Source organism: Mchenga conophoros, linkage group LG5 (genome assembly GCF_057382185.1).
Source record: "Mchenga conophoros isolate Kocher_MC1m ecotype Shallow Benthic linkage group LG5, M_conophoros_male_GT1.1, whole genome shotgun sequence".
Lineage (NCBI taxonomy): Eukaryota > Metazoa > Chordata > Actinopteri > Cichliformes > Cichlidae > Mchenga > Mchenga conophoros.
This window is the reverse complement of record NC_140530.1, coordinates 8,539,031-8,560,316: the sequence shown is the minus strand read 5'-3', so window position 1 is coordinate 8,560,316 and position 21,286 is coordinate 8,539,031. Positions and strand designations below refer to the sequence as shown.

At 41.6% G+C, this 21,286-nt stretch overlaps 1 protein-coding gene across 1 annotated transcript in view; it reads right to left on the bottom strand.

The window, feature by feature from the left end:
- cntn3b (contactin 3b) overlaps positions 1-20,739 on the bottom strand; it is a 54,234-nt gene extending 33,495 nt beyond the window's left edge. The window contains exons 1-3 of the mRNA XM_085273039.1: positions 20,161-20,739; positions 11,433-11,568; positions 9,177-9,312 (exon numbers count right to left, since the gene is read on the bottom strand). Of these exons, the coding sequence (XP_085129165.1) occupies positions 9,177-9,312; positions 11,433-11,487 (191 nt within the window). The 5' untranslated portion in view covers positions 11,488-11,568; positions 20,161-20,739. The remainder of the gene's footprint in view (positions 1-9,176; positions 9,313-11,432; positions 11,569-20,160) is intronic.
- Between the last annotated feature and the right edge of the window lie 547 nt (positions 20,740-21,286).

Sequence of the window (21,286 nt, the reverse complement as noted above, 5' to 3'; positions counted from 1 at the left end):
ACAAGGGCAAAAGGGATGCTGACTTCTTGTAAGCACAGTCTTGTGTAACATGCGCTGTCCTTTAGTCATTGCAGGATGCAGCTATGCCAGTGTTTGCCATTACCGTCCAATTTTGAGCTAAATAATGAGCCCGCTCTTGCAACTTTTCCCATGGTGACAGTGTAAGCTCTGAAAACATATGAAAGAACATCCACATAACACGCTGTGCAAAACATCTCTATAGACCCAACCAGTCTGCACTGCTTTACATCAAAGGGACAAGAAAGTAGAAATGTACCTATCTCTTAATGGAGTGCTCTGTCACAGCTTTGTGGGCCTCGGATGTGCACATAGTGAGATTTTCCACTTTCACCTGTTAAATTTATTTTACAGTTTATTTGAATTTTATTTCATTTGAGAAAATGTGACAGACGTCTCAGTCTCACCTGCTTTCTGCAGAATTCCTGCATGTAGTACCTGATAATCAATGCGTGCATTTCCCTCATCACTTACTTATTTACATACATTCATTCAGTCACCATTCAAAATCAGTGATCACTCTATTTTATAGACAATTCAGATCATGCCCATCAAAAATGTGTCTGTATAATATACAATCATTTTTAGAAAGTCTGAATTTTATTAGTGATTAATAAATTTACTGATGCTTTGTATATTCGATATTTTTAACTACCGACTATTTAAATGTAGACTGTGTTACACTGCATTTTGTTATTGACAATGGCTTTTACAGATGTTTTTGTACTTTACCTTATTGAACTCTTCCAAATGATGACATCAAGTTGTCAGGAAAGATCAAAATTGCATCACTTACATAAATAAATGTTCTAATTTGTACATTAACAAATCTATAGTTTCTAACTTATAAAAGCATAAGAAAAATGAATGTTTCAGCTTTTTAAAATTAAAGGCAGTTAGTCTTTAACACATAAAAGTACACATAAACTAGGACCAAGAGTTTTTAATGTTATTAACTCAATAATGACAGTTAAATTATGAGTCTTACTTTCCATATGTGTGAATGAACCGTCATCACATGTATAATAAACGTGTCTGCAGTTTCCAATAATCAATCAGATTGACAATTTTAGATTATTAATAAAAGCTTTTACACATATTAGCTGTCATAAATGTAAGGTGTTTGTAAAAGCTCAACATTTTGCAAAGGTGTTGCGTTTTATCACAAAATGTATCCATTAATAAAAGGTTTTAAATAAAAAAATACATCATTCATATGGATGTTATTAAGTATCAATATAAGAGATAATATAATATAAGTGAACTATGGGTTCATGCTGTCAAATAAACTGGGAGCAAAAGTTCTCTCAGAGTAAGTCACTGAAAAAGACAAAAAAATGTTCAAGTCTTCAGTTTCAAATTCTAGTAAGTGATTTGTTATGGGTTCTTACAGTAATCTGTATCTGTCAGTGATAATAGGTTGTTATAAATGGATTTAAAGGAGAAGATGAATTACAGAGAGTCATGCTGAAAGAGGGTTTTTTTTTCTTCCCAACCTGGCAACTCAATAAAACACTTAAACTCTTTTACTGCATCAGTAAAAGAGTTTGGCAAGCCAGAGTTCTTAATGTTAGTGCGCTGAGTGAAACACACTGAATCCAACATCACATCAGGCAGAGAGGAGCTTACAGTAAGTCACAGAGAGAGAGTCCAGGAGAACAGTTCTATTTGCTGCGGTGTGCTGCAGGCACAGACTGAGCATGCTCTGAATGAACTCCTCGTGACCTTGAGGTTCACATCAATTTTGCATGAGGTCTCCTCGTCAAATAGACCGGGGACGATACTGCACCACTGGCTCACCTGGCTTTCCTTGAGGCCAGACACCCACAGAGACAGCAGTGACCACCGAGACCACATGCAGTTCACACATACACAATTGCAGGGCTTAGGAGCTGATAATGGAAATTCAACTGCTGACCAGGGTACTCTCTGCTATTATATTTAGCAGGCTATTGCTGCTGCCTTTTAATAAAATGGTGTTCATTTTGCTGTCGAGCCAAACGTAAGAACGTAACACCACAGACAGACTTAAAATCGCCCTGTATCAGTGTCGCTTTGCTGTGCAAAATCCTGTGAGCTTAGCGATATATTAGTATATTAGATACAGATAATATAGCATGAATACTCGTGCAGCGCGATCAAAGTCCACATATGCAGAATTAACCTGCGCCTAAGACCACATCGCTGCACTCTCTCTCAGTTCATCCATTTGTTTTTGAAATGATTTTGCAAGCCCGAGGCTCAGAGAATTTTCTCAGCCTATAAAAGAGCATGTAACTCTCTAAAAGATAAAAATCGATTCTATTTGTTACAGTTTCTCGATTCGGTGCCGTTATCTGTGACTGAATTCTAATCACACCCTCCCAGTTCTACGCGTGTCCCTGTTACCCCGTTCCAACTGGTAAACAAAGGTAGAGTCGTGCATCTGCCCGAAGTCGCATTACATGATAGCAGACCCCAACCTAAGCACTTTTTTTATTCCCCTTTTCCAATCACTACTGTGCCCTTGATTCTGTGTTACGGCAGATTCATAGTAAACACAGTGACAGGTGTATTCATAAAGCAGCGCCCTGAGCCCCGGAGTGTGCTCTGGCGCTACGCTGGACTATTTGTCAACTGAAAAACTGTCAGGGTTCCCATTCATATATTCACCGTGTAGGCGAGGTGAAGGTGGAACGGCGCGCTGAAAACAAAATCAGGCGTTATGAAGCCAGCTAGCGACAATAACTCACTGGGATTATGAGCATAAACACAAATGACAACGAGGCATTCTCATTTTATCATATCTGCCACATATGTGTAAGTTCTATTTAAATCAACCACACAGATTTTTTTTTTCCAACTCATTCAGTCCTGTGTTAGAAGAATAATCCACCTCTACATGACTGCTAAATTTCACCAATCTGTCTGTTTTCAGTATATTACAGGAGAAAATATGTCAGGAAGTGTTTATTTTTAGATTTTGTCATCCTTGCCTTCCTCACTTAGTGGTTTCCTTCCATTTTCTGTAATGCCAGTCCGCATTCTGCTCTGCTGGGTCTTTTCTGTGATGGATTTTTCCATGTGTGACTGTTGAGCATCCGTGCAAACTGACAACAGCACGAAGGCTCAAAAGCACTTTCTCTCATGACTGACACTACAACACTGAGAGTTGCTGCTAATGATTTACCCCAAATTACAGGAGTGAGCCGGGTGACACCAAACATTTTCTTCTTTCTGTCAGTTTTGTGTGTTACGAGTATTTTGTGTCCATCCAACGACAGATGGATCTTATTCCTCCGTGCAGCAGAGCTCCTCTGTTGTCAGACATCTATTAAAAACGCATCAGTGACCCACATCGATGCACTGAGTGACACGTTCCTTTATGACTGGGAACATGGGTACTGCTGTTTACTTTGAATCGATCCACAATCCCGCTGCCATAAATGCACACGTGCTCGCCAAAGCTGTACTCATCCCCTGCTGAAAATGGTCTTGAACAAATGAGGTGTTTACTCTTGTTTAGTCAACCTTTCCGGTGCCCAGCTGTTTCGGGAAATTACTGAGCTATTCTTAAAAACCAGAACTGTAAATTTGAGAGCCTTTTTATTTAACATTTACAGACTCAGCAAGAGCCACTGGGCTTTGGTTGAGAGGTGCATAAGAAAGGAAAATCAGATTGTATTCAGAGATGGACAAACGGAGTGCTTGTTTTGGTCTCTTTAGAATTTCTAGACTCTGAAGAAAAAATACAAGTTCTTGTTCTAAGTTGCTGTGGCATACTGGTCTTTTACCAGCATAGTGCCTTATGTAAATATGGTCTACACCAGCGGTCCCCAACCCCTGGGACACTGGTCTGTGAGTCGTTTGGTACTGGGCCGCGAGAGTTGAGGCTCAGGTGTGACATTTATGGTTCCCGGGGTTTTTATCGGGTTTAACTCGGTTTCCCCCGTATTGTAGCTGTGTGTCTTATTTTGAAAGAAATATTTACGTGTTACCATAGCAACCAGAGAGCATTAAGGGGCAGAGAGGAGGATGTTACTCTCAATGTTGTTGGCGCATTTCAGGAGGACGCTGCTAATAAAGTTACACAGTTACACAGTGAATTCGCATTTATTATTATTATTATTATATTTACAGAATACCACAGTTTTTGTCTTGGTCGTATCATTTTATTTTGTTGTATTTATCCGCAACACCTTAAAGGCCGGTCTGTGAAAATATTGTCTGACATTAAACCGGTCTGTGGCGCAAAAAAGGTTGGGGACCGCTGGTCTGCGCCACTGGTTCCAATATACTGTACCGAGCCACACAAGTGTCAGCGGAGGTCAGTTGGGTGGGACCTTTTGACTATATTCTGTAATTGCAATATAAAACTGTAGAAAATAATTTATTAATATCAACTTCAAGCAGTTATTGGAGGATGTGAAAAAAAAAAGTGACACATCAAAGGCCCCGACTAACTAACAGTGAGGAGGTTAATGAGGAGGAAATTGGAAACCACCAATAACCGCCAGTGAAGAGGACCCATGACCTAAAGAAACCAGGGGGGGAAGAAGTGTCAGTATGACACTCTGGTGAAAGCTGCCTGTCTTACGGGGTCAACAATAGCCCTCAGCCTGACTGTGTCATGTGTCAAGAGAAGTTGGCTAATGTTAAGATGGTGCCAAGTAAGTCCCTTCTAACAGAAACTTGGCCTATTTTAAGAGAGCGCTAGATCAGAAGAGAAGCAGAAAGAAGATTCGTCGGATTGTGTGAAAGTGTCTGATAAGGTGATGAAGGCGAGGTACATCCTTGCATAGAAACTGCAGGTGACACGCGAAGCTGCCAAAGGTGTCTCATCTGATAATACAATAAAGAAAACACAAACAACAACAGATGACATGTCAGATGACGCAGAGGCTACTTTTTGGCTTGGACTGTTCACTCTATATTAAACCTGCTATAGATTTCTACCACATTGTGCACATCTGGCCTCCGCGAATAAAGTGAAAGTGAAATTGATTCGGGTAATATCTGATTCATAATTGATCATTTTAAAAGCGCTAAATGTCCTCAGGTGTTTTCCAGCGCCATGCGAGATGCTGAAAAGCCGAAATACCTAATACTAATCGAAAAGACAAACTCACTGCTACAAACACATTCGAGGCTCGCTCATGAGGGTTAACAACATCATCATTTCTGGCAAATTCAATACTGTGTGGCCCAATTTTCTGTATGGATATTAGACCAAATTGATGGAATTTCCTTAATAGCTAGAGTAACTGAGGAAATTAAGTGCTCTGAATGTAATACCCTCTCTCGCTTGGCATATCTAATTATATAAATACTATTCATTGGCAGTGTGTAGGCTTGTGCATATAGTTTATGCCCAGTCTGCTGAAAGTCACAGCATGACCACTTCCTAAAGGCATTTCTTTCAGCTTACATTTAGGACGTTTTGAGCTTCTAATTTCAGTGTTGGTGAAATAAATTGCAAAGAATTTACGCTTTCTATTTTATCACCAGGACAAAAAGAAAAAAAAGTCCTCTCCTTGCCCGAAGGGAAACAAGTCAAGGACAATCAGTGTCACAAAAACTGATGCAACCCAAATAAAGCTCAAAAATGACTCTTTCTTCAAAGTAACATTAAGGGCAAAAATCTAGTGTCTTTAAAAGCATTATCAAAAATGTCAATCCACAGTGGTCAGAGTATGCTTACTCAAACATCAATTTTTCCTTTTAAACCTCGTTTCACATTATTTATTAATACGCGATGGCAGTGACTCCGAGAGCTACTGACCTAGATGAAATTGGACAACGTGAGATATCTGTGTTGTTTTTGTTCTACAAACAGAAGTGGAGTGGTTTGAAACACAGAAAAATTAGCGAACGACAGATACTGCAGAAAATGAGAAGCCACACAAGGCCTCGCCAGCGAGGTAGGGTAGAGTTAAGCAGGAAATGCATTTGAAATCAGAGAAATAATAAAAACAAAAGGGCAATAAAAATGACTTTTTATCAGCAAAACTCCTGAACATGTGGGCGGTGTATATCTTCAATATCGTAGGGTGATATTACCCACCAAGCACCAACTGTCCACGGCTGTTGTTTTGTGGGCTTAAATTGATCAACCAGTCATAGCTGTATTGAGTCATAGTTCCTGAAAACTGGGCTGCCTTTCATGCAGTGTAATTTTGCCCAAATTAAGAACTACATTAAAAAGAACAGAACCCCATATAATTTGGTTGAAAAGTGAAAGGGGGAAAAAAGAAGTTGTTTCAACTGCCTGAAAACAGAGCTTTGCACCTATCAATGTCTTTTCAGGGACTGTTCACCAAGATTTTGCTGGTGCAGCTAATAACTGATATTAGCATATTACAGACAGCAGTACAATTCATTAGTTACATCTTGCTGGTACTGGGACCCCTTTTTGCATTCAGAACTACCTTAATTCTTCATGGGATACATTGAACAAAGTGCTGGAAACTCTTCTTAGAGATTTTGCTTCATGCTGACAGGATACCATCACATAGTCGATGCAGATTTGTAGACTGCACAGCCATGTTGGACATGATGTCATCTTTGTGACATGACACGTTATTTCGTTGGAAGCAGCGTTCATAACATTGGTACACTGTGGTCATAAAAGGATCTATATGGTAAGCAACAGCACTCAGGTAAGCTGTGGTGTTTAAACAATACTCAGTTGATACTGAAGGGCTGGGGAAATATATCCCCATGTTATCACAAAACCACAACCAGCCTGAACCACTCATGCACAGCAGGAAGGCCATGCCTTCATCTTTTTTAAATCACAATTCCAACCCTGCCATCCAAATGTTGCAGCAGAAATCTAGACTCATCAGACCAGGCAATGTTTTTCCAGTCTTCTGTTGTTCAGCTGTAGCCTTAAATGTCCTGTTCTTAGCTGACAGCAGTGACATCCAATATGGTCTTCTCCTGCTGCAGCCCATCTGCTTCATGTTTCAATGTACTGTGCTCTTATGCATACCTTGTAACAAGTGGTGATCAACTCATCCCTTCCTATCAACTCACAGCAGATCTGAGTAGTTTCTTCTGACCTCTGGCATCAACAAGGTATTTTTTCACAGAGAACTGCCGCTCACTATATATTTTCTCTTTATTGGACCATTCTCTGTAAATCCTAGATATGGCTGTGTGGAAAAACCCCACTAGTGCAGCAGTTTATGAAATACTTAGACCTGCCCATCCGGCACCAACAACCATGCCACGTTCAAAGTCACTTAAATCACCTTCCTTGCCCATTCTCATGTTTAGATTGAACTTCAGTGTGTCTACCTGCCTGAGCACATGTTGTTGCTATGTGATTGGGTAGTTAGATACTTGCATTAAGAAACAGTTAAAGTAAGCAGTGAGTGTTTGCTCTTCAGTATTTGCTGATAGGAAAACTTACATAACAAAAATGTTGCTTGGAGTAATTAAGACATTGTGTCATCACATTGTCTGCACTACGCTCTGTACTCTCGCCACTTCTGAGAAGGCGGTTCATTTGCTTAGTAGTTTGTTAAATACTTTCCTTCAAAGTTTATAACCAAAGATGCCATAACTTTCCCTTTTCAGTATACTAAAATACTAATCCTGTACAAGTTTTTATTTTTTTAGAAATATATAAAGAATGTTGACATACTGATATTACAATTGATATTACCCATAAAAAATCAGTATTAGAAAACACACCTGTATCAATCAGGCTTAAACATTATGAATGACCACTGTATCACAGACACACACACAGTTACTTCATAAACACTGTTACTACCCGTTTGGCCCAGTTGGGTCAGAACAACCTAAAAGTTACATGAATAACAAAATATTACCTTGCGACAAAGCTATCGCTAACCTGTTAGCAAACTTGCCACACTAGCAGCTACATTAGCATTCTTTTGTAGTTGTATTACTATGATTCCCGAGAAATTAAACTCCTAACCCTGTTTTAGTCCTCTTAGCCTTTGTTTTATATCTATGACAAATAGATCTGGCATGTTGCTAAATGTTAAAGGCTATGTCCATTGACTGTGGTGCTAGCTAGTAGCGTAAACCTAAGTTGTGGGTGTCTGCCACTACAAATGAGTCCTTTCACATAACACACTGTCATATGAGCCACTGTTCACTTAAAATATTGATTAGAGCAGCTTTAAAATGAGGATACACTCTTGCAGTGAGAATCTGTGTATATCCACTCCTCTAATATTACATGATACCTCTGCTTGCTCAGCTAGAGAACAAACTGCGGATCATCCTGACAACAATGGCATTTCCTACTGCTGCAAAGAGCCCCAAAGAGAAAACCTCTCAAACAACACAAGTGAATGTCAGAAAGTTGCGGGTGAGATAATGCAAGTGATGGTTTTGCCTTCATCCCAGCTCAGGTTGCACAACATGTACAGTGATACCCCCCCCCGCTGCTCTGCCTGAACCATGTTTTCAGTGCACGCACATTATAGGAAATGTAAGCGTTTAACAGAATGTCACTCACAAGGTTACTGCCTCTATCCTCTGCTTGCTGTGCATCTACATGGTGCTGACCAAGCTCTGAAACACAATCTACCACAAAAAAAAAACAACACAGCCAGCTGCCATTTTCAAGCCGGGCTCCCTGCACCACCAGGGAATAGCCACAGAGATATCAAAGGATCTGCAGTGCAAATGAGTCGCTCAAATCTCCTTTTCTCTCCTAATGATTTCTTAAGCCGTGCACCATATTATAAATCGCCAGCTTCATTTCGCACCATGCCTTAAATCTTATCACTAATAAGGTTAACCTCACTCGTATCTTAGGTGTTAGCATATTCATCAACCACAGTGGCGGCTCCATGACTCCAACTCCACATCATAGCTCAGGCCAAAAACAGATAAGCTTTTTTTTTTCAATTAGAAACAGATGCTCAATTAAGCAGTTGCTCTTTGAAGCTTGTCTCCTTGTTGGATGGCACCTTATCTCTCTCTCGAGCATTTATGTCCAGAAAACGTTGTTCTCTAACAAATCGATAGCATCCAACACTATTGGGACTGTCTTTGATTTCTGTGGAAGCAGCAATGAAGGTTCACAAGCAATTAAGCCGGATTGGATTTTCAGCACGCGACGCAGACGTGGAGCACGGAGCAGGTAGACAGCTGAGGCTTGTGGGGAATGGCACTTTGATGTGGTAATTTACCTGTACTGTGGAGGAGGGCTCCCCTCTGCCTCACACGTAATGGTAGCCTGGTGGTCTGGGGAGTTGATTGGTAAAATGAGGTCACTTGGCTCCGTCCTCCATCTTGGCCCTTGAAATATGACATCCTCTGTACAGGCTGTAGAAAGGGGAGAAAGTCTATGGTTGTACAAGCTAGAAAATTTGTCTCTTTGACCTTAAGAGAAAATACTGGAAGAAGCACAATCTCTGTGAGGGCAAATAGTTAATCTTGCAGAAATACAGGAACCTTCTGACACTCAGTGTATATTACTTTTTCAATATACTCTATGCAGTATACTACCTCCTATTCTCTGAGCAGTACCTCACTTTACAAAGAAGAATGCATTAGGACACTCCTCGTGATGTGTTGTGTACATTATTTGCTTATCTTGCTGCAAGGAGAGTAAATCCTACTTACCCATGTTAGGCATTAACAGCTAATGCTGACATATTTGTTATCTGTTCCTCTGTGTGCTACTGCATTTTTCAGATGAGTGTGACACTTGGAATAATGAGGAAAAGAGCAATGGCCGAGGCACTTATGCAAATTCACTCAAGTTCTACACACTAGGCCAGTTTTCCATAAGGCCCTGCTTCATTCTGTCATTTTATCCTTGTGACAAATCATTATATTGTAGCCGGATGTGATTATGCGAGTAAATAAAAATCCTGGAAAATATGTCACCTACTGCTTTGATTGCAATATTTAGCTGGCTAAGAGATTTGTGAGTTCTAGCGAGTCAAACAGAGCTCGCTGACTGATATAACTAAAGTGAGGTGGTTGTTAATTACTTGCCAGGAACAGCTGAATACAGTGCAGGGACTTAAGTTAAGCGCCTAAGTCAACAACAGTTAATGCAGAGAGCCCGTTTTCACATATTCCCCCAGTAATTAACGATGGCTTGGGTATGACTGGGTTGATAAATAAAGCGAGGCGTTGTATTTTCGGAACATCTACGCCATGTTACTCATGCATGTTAATTGAGGCCATAAGGATGCGCTCATCTGCCAGCAGCCAAAAATGAAAGGATGTTGAACACAATCTGGTGCTAAAGCAGAGTCAACAGACGGCCAGTGTAGGCCTAATTAATATCCTACTGGTAACAGATTGTGGCACGTGGCTAGCAGTTCTACATGTGGTTTTAATCGGCGAAAATGTGTCAAGGAATCAAAACAGGTTGAGTAACGAGGCAGGGCGGTGAGTCACGGCTGCTCTCGGCAGTGCTTTGGGAACACAGGGAAGAAGGACTTGGAGAAATCCGGAGGTGAAATTAGGGATGAAAAGCATCACGTTTCAAAACAATTGCTGCCGAATGATCTATCAACAAATGATGGTAGCGTGAGCGAATGCAGGAGTGAATTCATTCATCCCACAGGCTAACAACACAGGTGTGAGTTTATTCCGTGTGGCTGCTTCATTGTCCCAGAACGGAGAACCAAGACAGCACCTCGCTTCACATGTCATTAATGATTGTTATCGGCCGCAGCGACTGCCGAGACGCTCCCGGTGCGTGATGACAACACCGAATAAGAACAAGCACCTACAGGCCCTGTTAAAAAAACTCGTCCGCTAGCAAGGTGAGGCTGCTTGGATTTCGCTCCTTTGGGTGCAGGGCTGTGAATTACCCATGAGCCAATTTGAATAACATTCATTGGGATTTACAATGTCATTTGAACAAGGGTTGACATTCTGAGTCTCTGTGCTTCTGCTGTAGAATCCCAGGTGGCTGCACAAGGGCAGAATGAGGCGCGGTGGCAAGTAGATTGTGCTAAAATGTGAGTCTGGATTCACTGTATTGGATCCTGATAATGATCGGGACAGGCCATAAACAGGAATAGGATTGGACTCCCAGATGTCCCTGACGGGGTAGTGAAAACGTGCAGTGGGCACACCGCTCTAGGGAATGGTGAAGGACATCATGCTGGAACACTGTACATATAATGACTGTGGTTTAATTAGTGTAACCTTTTTTTGGTCAGAAGATTTTTCTAAGGTTACTTGCAAATGCTCAGCTATTTCCTCTTAGTGAGACTAAAGTATATCCACATTTTATTTTAAAAAAAAAAACACTGCTGTGAGAATGTAAAAAAAAAAAAAATGCAAAAAGAACATAAGAAGACTGTACTTTAATGCACACACATTAAAAATGAGTCTTTCTCAGGAGAGGTTTTGTGGTGACATAAACCATAACAACATGTGCAGTGAGACTCAGATACAATACGTGTAAAATACCTTACCTGCAAGGCATCCGGTGATTGATAGCAGAACAATTTGTTTCCATGGTAGCATCATCTTTAGTTGCCGAGGGCTAAGTAGACTCTCATCCAATTACTTGTGAATGGAATGCTCTCGCTTGAATACAAGAGTTTTAATCTGAAGGGAAAGTAATAATGGATGTGATTAAAATATGACATTTTGATCCAAATACGACAAGCATTCAACAGCAAAAAAACCAAAAAACCAAAAAGAAAACACGATTACATCACTGCTAACTTCCATAATTGGTTCCTATTATTTTTGAGTTACTGTAAAGTGAATGTTGAGGAAGTGAGGAAATGCAGCAGCAGACAAAAACCTGAGGATACAACCCAGCTGTGAGAGGGTTTTTTTTTTCTCTCTCAGGTGGCGCAGAAGAAGAAGAGGAAGAAGAAGAGAAACAGCTGCTAAATGGGCATGTTTTCTTTTACTGTGTGTGTTTCTCATCCCGCCTAACAAGCTCAATTCTGCTGCTTTAAAGAGAAGTGAGGAAGGAAATGATTGACCTCAAAAGACACATCTCTCTCCCAATTTGACTATTAATAGGAGCTGGCAGACTGTGTACCAGCACTCCACAAAATGCTATTTCGTACTTTAACAAAGACTTTGGTGGCCGACTGAATGTAAGCAAAGTGACTGTTTTCATTTCTGTATACATAAATCAAATTTCCTTCGATCAACAAGAAAAACATGAGAAATACATGAGTGCCACACACTGAAACTGTGAAAACAAGACTGACAGTAGAGGACAGACGTGTGCCATCCTATTGCCTTACCCTAACTAGATGCTTAATAATTGATAAGTCTGTGAAGGTTCTCAGTCATCCAGGTCATCGTAGTCAAAGGAGCTTGCAAAGAAAAGCGTCTGGACTTCTTTAAGTTGCTTGAAGACGTTTCACCTCTCATCTGAGAAGCTTCTTCAGTTCTAAGGTCAAATGGTGGAGAGTCCCAGATATAAACCTAGTGGGAGTAACCCCCCACAGAGGGACAAAAGGACCCCCTGATGATCCTCTAATCGCCTGAGCCAAGGTGTGAAACTGGGTGTGGGTCCCAATCAGCCAGAGTTTCGGGTGTGTTCATTGTGAAACCTGGCCCCACCTTATCATGCGAATTCCTGAGGTCAGATGGCCCAGGATGTGAGTGGGCGTTAAGGCGTCTGGGAAGGGATCTCAAAACTGGATTATAGATGGCAGAGAGTTGGTGTCGTAAACCCCCGCCTCTGTTCAAAGATGGTCGCTCACAGTGGACATAGATGGCTTCTTTCACTCCTCTTTCAAACCATCTGTCCTCTCTGTCCAAAATGTGAACATTGGCATCCTCGAAAGAGTGTCCTTTATCCTTAAGATGCAGATGGACTGCTGAGTCTTGTCCTGTGGAGGTGGCTCTTCTGTGTTGTGCCATGCGCTTGTGAAGTGGCTGTTTGGTCTCTCTAATGTAGAGGTCTGGGCACTCCTCGCTGCACTGTACAGCATACACCACATTGTTAAGTTTGTGTTTTGGCGTTTTGTCTTTCGGGTGAACCAGTTTTTGTCTGAGCGTGTTGCTGGGTCTGAAATGCACTGGGATGTCATGCTTGGAGAAAACTCTCCTGAGTTTCTCTGATACACCGGCTACATAGGGGATGACAATGTTGTTGCGTCTGTCCTTCTTATCCTCCCTCGCTGGTGTCTGGTCTTCTTTTCTGTGCCTCTTTGCTGACTTTAAGAACGCCCATTTAGGATAGCCGCACGTTTTGAGTGCTTCCTTTACATGTGTGTGTTCCTTCTTTTTTCCTTCAGGCTTAGAGGGAACATGTTCTGCCCGGTGGTGTAGGGTCCTAATTACTCCAACTCAGCAGTCCATCTGCATCTTAAGGATAAAGGACACTCTTTCGAGGATGCCAATGTTCACATTTTGGACAGAGAGGACAGATGGTTTGAAAGAGGAGTGAAAGAAGCCATCTATGTCCACTGTGAGTGACCATCTTTGAACAGAGGCGGGGGTTTACGACACCAAATGTCTGCCATCTATAATCCAGTTTTGAGATCCCTTCCCAGACGCCTTAACGCCCACTCACATCCTGGGCCATCTGACCTCAGGAATTCGCATGATAAGGTGGGGCCAGGTTTCACAATGAACACACCCGAAACTCTGGCTGATTGGGACCCACACCCAGTTTCACACCTTGGCTCAGGCGATTAGAGGATCATCAGGGGGTCCTGTTGTCCCTCTGTGGGAGGTTACTCCCACTAGGTTTATATCTGGGACTCTCCACCATTTGACCTTAGAACTGAAGAAGCTTCTCGGATGAGAGGTGAAACGTCTTCAAGCAACTTAAAGAAGTCCAGACGCTTTTCTTTGCAAGCTCCTTTGAATAATTGATAAGCCAACATTTTGTCTTGTAGATGTGTGATGTCTGGAGTTACTATGGAATAGCAATTAATAACATTAGTTAGTTAGGTAGACTTAATTAGTTAGTCAGTAAGGCTTGTTCATTTCTTGGGCTTGTATTGATTTTTAATGGTATTCACACTTCGGTTTACCTTTTAGTTGCCTGCTTAGCAACTCTACTTGTGATGTTCAGTTTTTAGGGACTTAAAAAAATCTATGGGCAGGACATAATGATATTAAACTCAGTAAGGTACACTTCTCTCTACAGCGAGTGAGCTTTTTGTCACAGCTATGTGCTGTTTAGATGAGAGGAGAGAAACACCCTTCAACCATGTTATTTGTTGATGTTGTGTAATTTGTCCACCAGAGGGCAGTCTGCAACTTCCATATTGGCAACTTGCTTGTTTGTTGAAAATGCTCATAAAAAATAAATAAATACAAAAAGAGCAATCGGTGACTTCTTGTAACAATAAAATAAGTTGTTTTTTTATAACCCTCAAATAGCTACACATATTAAATGTTAAATAAATCTGTTCAGGTTCTGTGCCCCTGAGCAAAAAAAAGTTATCAGCCAATTTTTCAGATTTTTACTTTTATATCACCAATATCTGTAGCAATATCTGTCTTTAGAATCCTGTATGGTAGGGCTCAAGAAATCACAGCAGAGGCATTTTATTAAACTTGTTTGTGTTCTGATTTTGTTAACGTTACAATTCTCTATAATCCAGTGACGATCTCAGCCCTGAAATCAAAGCTTTTAATAACTGCTGTAATAAAAATGTGGAGCCCCTCAAAAAGGCATTAAAGACAGTCCTTGTGTATTTTAAGGAGTAACAGGCACAAGGAAATTATTCACAAAAAAAAAAAAGTTTAAAGAGAGCCTGATGCTTGTTTGGTGTTAAAAGTGTGTATTTTTCTCCATTATGGGGAATGCAGGATCCTTCTGGAGAGTGACCCATACGAGGGACTAAAATATCTCAGCCTCTCATGCACCAGTTGTGACCATTCTTTTTTAAAACCTTCCCCTTCCGAGACCGCCAACTTTGTGGAAGCATGAAACAGATTTACTAAGCAGGGCAAATTAGCGTGAGGCCACAGTTGGAAAAAAACTGCCCACGGGAGCGGAAAGCTCTGCAGGTGATCTACTAACAATGCGTCCTTTTATGGATACACGCGTAGCCCGTTCTTTACAATAATGCAATCTAGAGCAAAGGGCCCGCAAACAAGCAGAGCGGAGGTGGGTGTGAGCAAACTAGTAACTACACAGGCCCAGCTTGTTACTTGTAATCTGAAAACATAATATAGGGTTTGCGTTTTTCCCCAGAAAAAAGCAAGACAGTGAAGCAGTGGGAGGTTGGAGGTGTTGTTGAAGAAATGAAAGAATTTCACTAAAATGCTTCACTCTGCATTGTCCAGCTTGGTTGCAAAAAGGACTGGAAATGGCATTGGGGGCGAGGAAAAGGACGCACGGGGAAAGACGTGTTCAACTGCAAAAGTACATGGAAGGACCTCGCTAAATCTTGATTATCAGGGGGTCTTTTTTCCAGAAGCAACATGATTGATCTGGGAGAAACATCCTGCTCCGTCCATGGTGCTGAAGTGTGAAAAATACAGTCTGAATGTGACTAAGTTGAGGATTTTGCATTTTTACAGTGTGTGGCATGACATTAAAAGCTCAACACTTAGGAGAAACTAAGACTTCACTGCCTGACTTTTTCTAAAGAAGATTTGACGCAGTGGGTACAGCACAACTTCTTCTAGCTGGAGGTTCCAGGTCATCTTTGATTTACTCCAGCAGATGAATAATAACGTGCCCTACTGGAATCGATATGCTCCGATAACACCTCTTCTGGCGTTCAGCTTTGTTTTCAGTGGCTTTCAGTTTCCTCCAAGCATAATGCAGATATGTCCAGCACAAAATGAGGCAAGACATGGGATTTTTTTTCAGTGTGAGATAATGCAGCAATTAGCAATAAACTTCAAACTCCAACAAATAGACAGAAAATAAGGACAGAAAAAAAATGAAAAGACTGCTTTTTTCCATTTATTGCCCTCTTTTATTAACTCTCCATGGTTGTTTTTTGTAATGCCAGAAGAGAGCTTTCACTGGAACAAACAGTATATCTGGCCCTTTATTGCTTATTTCCCCTTCTTAATATCGCTGGATGGATTAGGTCATTGCTGGTAACTCACTCAGTGGGACTGCTTTATGGACTTTTCATCAGATTCACATTTAACTCTCTTAATTAGCCAAAAGTGGACATTCCAGTCTTTATATCACAGCATCTACCGTGATAAGAAGCCGTTCTGTGGTGGAACATTTTATTCGCCTCCTTTGCTTTACGTGGTGCTGAAGTGACGTTCTGCCTTATCTAGTAATCGATGATGTTAGGGGCCATTAAAACTTTTCATATGTGCTGGTGGAATGGAGAGCTGTAATTGTAGTATCAGTGACACGGGAGGGGCTTTGCTCAAGCGCTGACCTACATCACAGTGAGAGGAAAGTGATACGCCTCTCAGGATTAAGAATTCAACCCAACCCCTCTTCCTTATAACACAACCCTGTTGTGTGGATTAACCCTAGGCTATCTTTGGAAATTTTTTGAAACAGACCTAAATACTAACCGCTCACTTGATCTATCAGCTACAGGCTTGTGGCTGGGGTTTGATGTGAAAGGCATGGCAACATAATCTTATAGAGGAGTGTGCTGCACAGTCAAATTTACAGACAGGACAAAATAATGCCATTTGCCTGATCACAACTTTATGTCCAGAGCTGGCTTAGCTCGACTGTGCCGGTGCCAGTAATTGTTCGCGGTTTGCTGTAATTGCAAGCGCAGCCAGATCCAGAGTGGATTTCCTTGGTGTCTTTCAAAATTTAAGGGGGCGTTTTGCCACTCTAAAACCCCATCACATTGGATTATACGCTTCGAGATTCTACTGGAGCAAAAAAAAAAAAAGAAAAGAAAAGAAAGTGTGTGCTGCATTTTTCAGTTCGAGTTTAGTATTAGCAGCCAGTTGAGGATTCAAGCTCATCATCCCAGCAAACTTCAACATCCTGAGAGAAAAATCTCCCAGTAAAGATGTTCTGGTTTGTGATCAGCACATGGCAGAGTGTCTGCTCAAGTACAGGATAGCTGTCCTTGAGCGGCTTCATTCTGAAACCTTTATAAACCTGCAATAACATTCTCATCCTGGAGTATTTTGTGAATTTGATTCACAAAAACTTTAAAAAAAAATGTAAAACAGCAAACAGAAGCATGTGTTTCCACAATACCCAGTTTTTCAGTGGCTCTCAGTGCAAAGCTTAAGTGTCTCCCGATGCTCCAATCCTTTGAGTCCTACTAGATTAAAATTGCATAATACCATCCAACGGTTTTCTTATATAAAGGCGATTTTTTAACTCTTTTGACCTTCAGAAAGCGGCACCTGTGTCATTCCTTGCAGAGCTGAATATCATCTAAAGCTTTAGTAAATCTAGGAGAGAAAGAACACAATAGCGAGGATGCCAAGCAAAGTAAAAATGACTTCTTTGCTTTTGTGGCGGCGAGGTGGCATTTTCTTTCTTCAGCTTTCTCAGCCGAAATGATGGCCAAACGATTGCTCTGCCAAATGTAATGAGGCATCACACTTTCACCTCCACAGAAGCTAAACCTAATGGAAGTCATTGGCTAAACGCATTCCAGAGTAAATGAGATGACTTCTTGGTTAGTGGGGCTGTTGTTTGGCGCATAATTGATAGGAGAGGTGGTTAAAGGCATCCATTTCCCCCCCTGAGGGCAGCATAATTGCAAAAGAATCTAATAAGGGAGGGAAGAAAGGAGAGTTTCTATCACAGCTCAAGGTCTGCATTTAGATCACATGCGATACACAGGAAACGCACAGCAGAGCTATATCAGAACATGCAAAACACCAGCAGCGCAGTGGGGATAGATTCACTACATTATATGATCTATTCATTGTAGTTCTTGTCTTCAGGGCTATCTGCTGCCATCTCCATTAAATCCACTCAGCAGAAGAACCCGGGAAACAAGGATGTGCCACCAGGGGCAGACTCAATCTAAATCCACAGCTGCTCGCCTCTTTTTGCCAGTGAATGAAGAATTCACAATCGACTCTGAATTTACTCTGACTGAGGACCCGAGTAGGCTGAGGGTGGTTTTCTTTTAGAAATTATAGTTCCTCAAAACAAAGAAAAACGAGATGATGTAGAAATAAAAGCAAAGCACAATATCTGCATTTCACAACTTTGCAGCCTGCAGTGAAATACTTGGAAGAAAAATGAAAGAAAACAGAAGCAAAGAAGGGGTAATTGTTTGGTATTGATTGCGCCATAACTCAGCATTAGGCTCTTGGGTGAGTGAGCAGTGCTTCCCATAGCAAATTATGCATTAAAGGTTTCAAATAAAAAGGCATTTTGTGTAATTGCCCCCCCCCCCCCCCCCCAAACCCAAGCCTCAAAAGCTACATTAGCATTCATGAAAGAAGCCCCCCCCCACACACACACCCCTCCCGCTCCTCCATACACACACGCTCAGATGTTTCCTTGCAGGATAGAAAGAAAAAGCAGCAGCTTCACACATGTGATTGACATGTCACACTGCAAGCGTGTGAATAAAACGCAGCGGTTAGAACTGTGGCTAAGGTCAGGGTTGAATGCTGGAGGACAGCAAAGAGCAAAGCTGGAGGCAGGAGTTCTACTCACGAAAGATCACTTAAGTGAAAAGCAGAGGCATGAAAGCACTTCACATTCAGTGTTGACTTTTTCACACACAAAAAACAACAAAAAAATTCACATTCAGTTATGACCTCCCCTGACTTTTTCTGTCCTTTACGTGTTTACATATTTGTTAAAATACACATCTGGACAGGATATTTTACAGCTGTGTATTTCCAAGTGAAAAATCACTATCCCCCCCCCCCCCCCCCCCCCCCCCACACACACACACACACACACACACACACACATCCCCTCCAATGTTAAACACGGCTGCATGCCTCAGCTGCTGCCTAACACACGGTTGGGGGGGGGGGGGGGGGGTGTAAGAGAGTAAGTGCACTTAGAAGAAAGGGGAGCGGCGATCCATTTCTCAGCCAGGCACATCCCCAGACCCTCATCCTAGATACAGCAGCAACCCCCCCCCCCCTTAAAAAAAAAAAAAAAACCTGACTGGAGGTCAAGGAAGAGGAGCAGGAGACACTCAAGTAGGCTCTTTACATTTTTTCTTATACTATTCAACAGCCTTTCCAGAGGTAAAGGAACTGGCTGTAGAATGTAATTGCCACTCTGGTTCAATCAAAAGGGTTTTTGAAAGCAAACGGTGCTACAGCACAAGCTCATCTTTGCACTGCTATCCTGCTATGTGTTATAGAACAATTCGCTGCATGCCTTTCAAAGACACGTCTCACCTCTCATTTGCCTTCTGCTTGTTATTCTCAAAGTTATGCGAAAAGCAGCCATAAATAAACATGAATAGAGGGGAGAACGATTCCAATCCCTGCTGAATGGTAGGATACTTTGAAGATGCAGAGCCGGCTGCATTTTCTGTTCACTATTCTGTCCGATTGCAGTCTGAGTGGGAAGAAAGGGAATACTTGTGTGCAGACCACCGATGGGCAAATATTTGGATTTGCATGAAAAAAAAAGAAGAAAACAAGATTAAAAGAGAGAGGATGGAGTCGCGTTATTAAAGATCATTTCTCTAATAACTATCCCCCGTGTGGCACAACTATCATGAGTATGCAAAATTTTAGAGAAAAGGGTAAAAATCATCGAAATGTTATAATTTAAGAGGGCATGGAGGCACAACTCAGCAGCACAGAAAAATAAAAAAGCAACTATTTTAAATAATAGGTCAATGCTCTTTCCCCCCTTCCTCCGCCTGGAGATGGATATCATCGCCTTTAACAAGTTCGAAAGAGGCTTTTCTCCAGGCGGACGGTCCTGATGCTGTTTCTCTCTGTGTGACTGAGCAGAGCGGCACCATATGGACTTTGTCTAAAGATGAGGGAAATGAGCCCCAGCGGTACAAATCCCAGTAGGACCATCCAACCCATTTGAGGCTCATCTAGAAACGCAATCATCAGCATCGTGCACGTGTGCCTACTATCAGCACGCACACATTTGGCGTCTGTGCCCTTTGCACAAATTTAGACAACGGCATCTCGCCAGAGGAAAGAGAGCTTTTAAGCTCTATCCTTCCAACTTATGTTTGTTTCTATTTTTGTCATGTTTGCAAAACCAAAACTTAGCAGAACACAGTTCACGGTATGTGCATGCACATAAATTTAGGGCGACAACACGCACGTATGCAGTGATGCTCTCCAAGGATCACTTACTTGTCCTAGGATGCAGATTTTTTCCTCTTCATTAAACTGCTGTGATTGTAATCCCACTATCCGTCAGACGCGTTGTTTCACACACGTTATTTCATTTTCTTTATTTTCCTTTTTTTCACAGTAACTCCTGTCCTCTTAAAAAGCAAGAACAAAAAAGAGAGGATGCCCTCTGCTCCAGCAGTGTTTGCGCTCTGCACTTAATTCTGCTCGCTTGGAAGGGACTAACAGTAAGCTGTGCTCTCGGTAAATTCCCACAATCATAAGTACATTTGCCGGCCGAGGACGATACGCGCCGAGCCGAGAGTGTTCCGCGACCTCCTCCAACTGCACTTCCACAAGATGCTGCCAAGAAGCACAGAGGACAGCGCTGCCTCTGAGCGGAGACTCTCACATTGTGCGCATACACGGCTTCTGCTCTCTTTGTGCGCAGGAAGAAGCGCCCACTGGTGACGCGTGAAAACACCCATCGATGCACGGTAATGCGCCACCAACCTATGGGCAGCTGACATAAATGCACGTTTTATATGTTTATTGTTCAAATTAAGGTAATTTAAGTGCAAAAATAAAATAAATACATTGAAAAAAGAAAAAGATCGAAACCACAGGGTTGGTCGGTTTTAAAAAGAAGAAGCACTCAGAAACAAACGCCGCGTAAAACATCTAAATATGTTTTTAGTAACGTAATGTCTAGAATGTAGCGTGCAAAAAACTTTTATGATAAACCCATGCCTGGGCTTGAAGGCGGGTAAATGTGATCTTCTGATTAACGGAAAGTAGGAAAGAATCGATGTGTTTCTGGTCACTGAACTCACCACCAGAAACCTCGATGTGTTTACGAGGAAAATGCATCAAGTAAAAAATACTCTTTTTGTGCGTTTGTTTTTTGTGCCCATGTATCACCATAAAACCTTATAAAGATTCTAGCTCACTGTACTGAGAAGCACAGCAACAACAAACGTGTGTGTGTTTGTGTGTGTATGCAGGACCACACACACAGGTGCTTTAGAGGCTCTTGGTTTATAAATATGATGTTGCCTACTTTGTGTTTCATTGTTTTCATGATGCAACCATCCGAAATCACTGTGTTTTTGGTGGAGTTTTATTTCCCACAGCTCTTTTTAAAGTG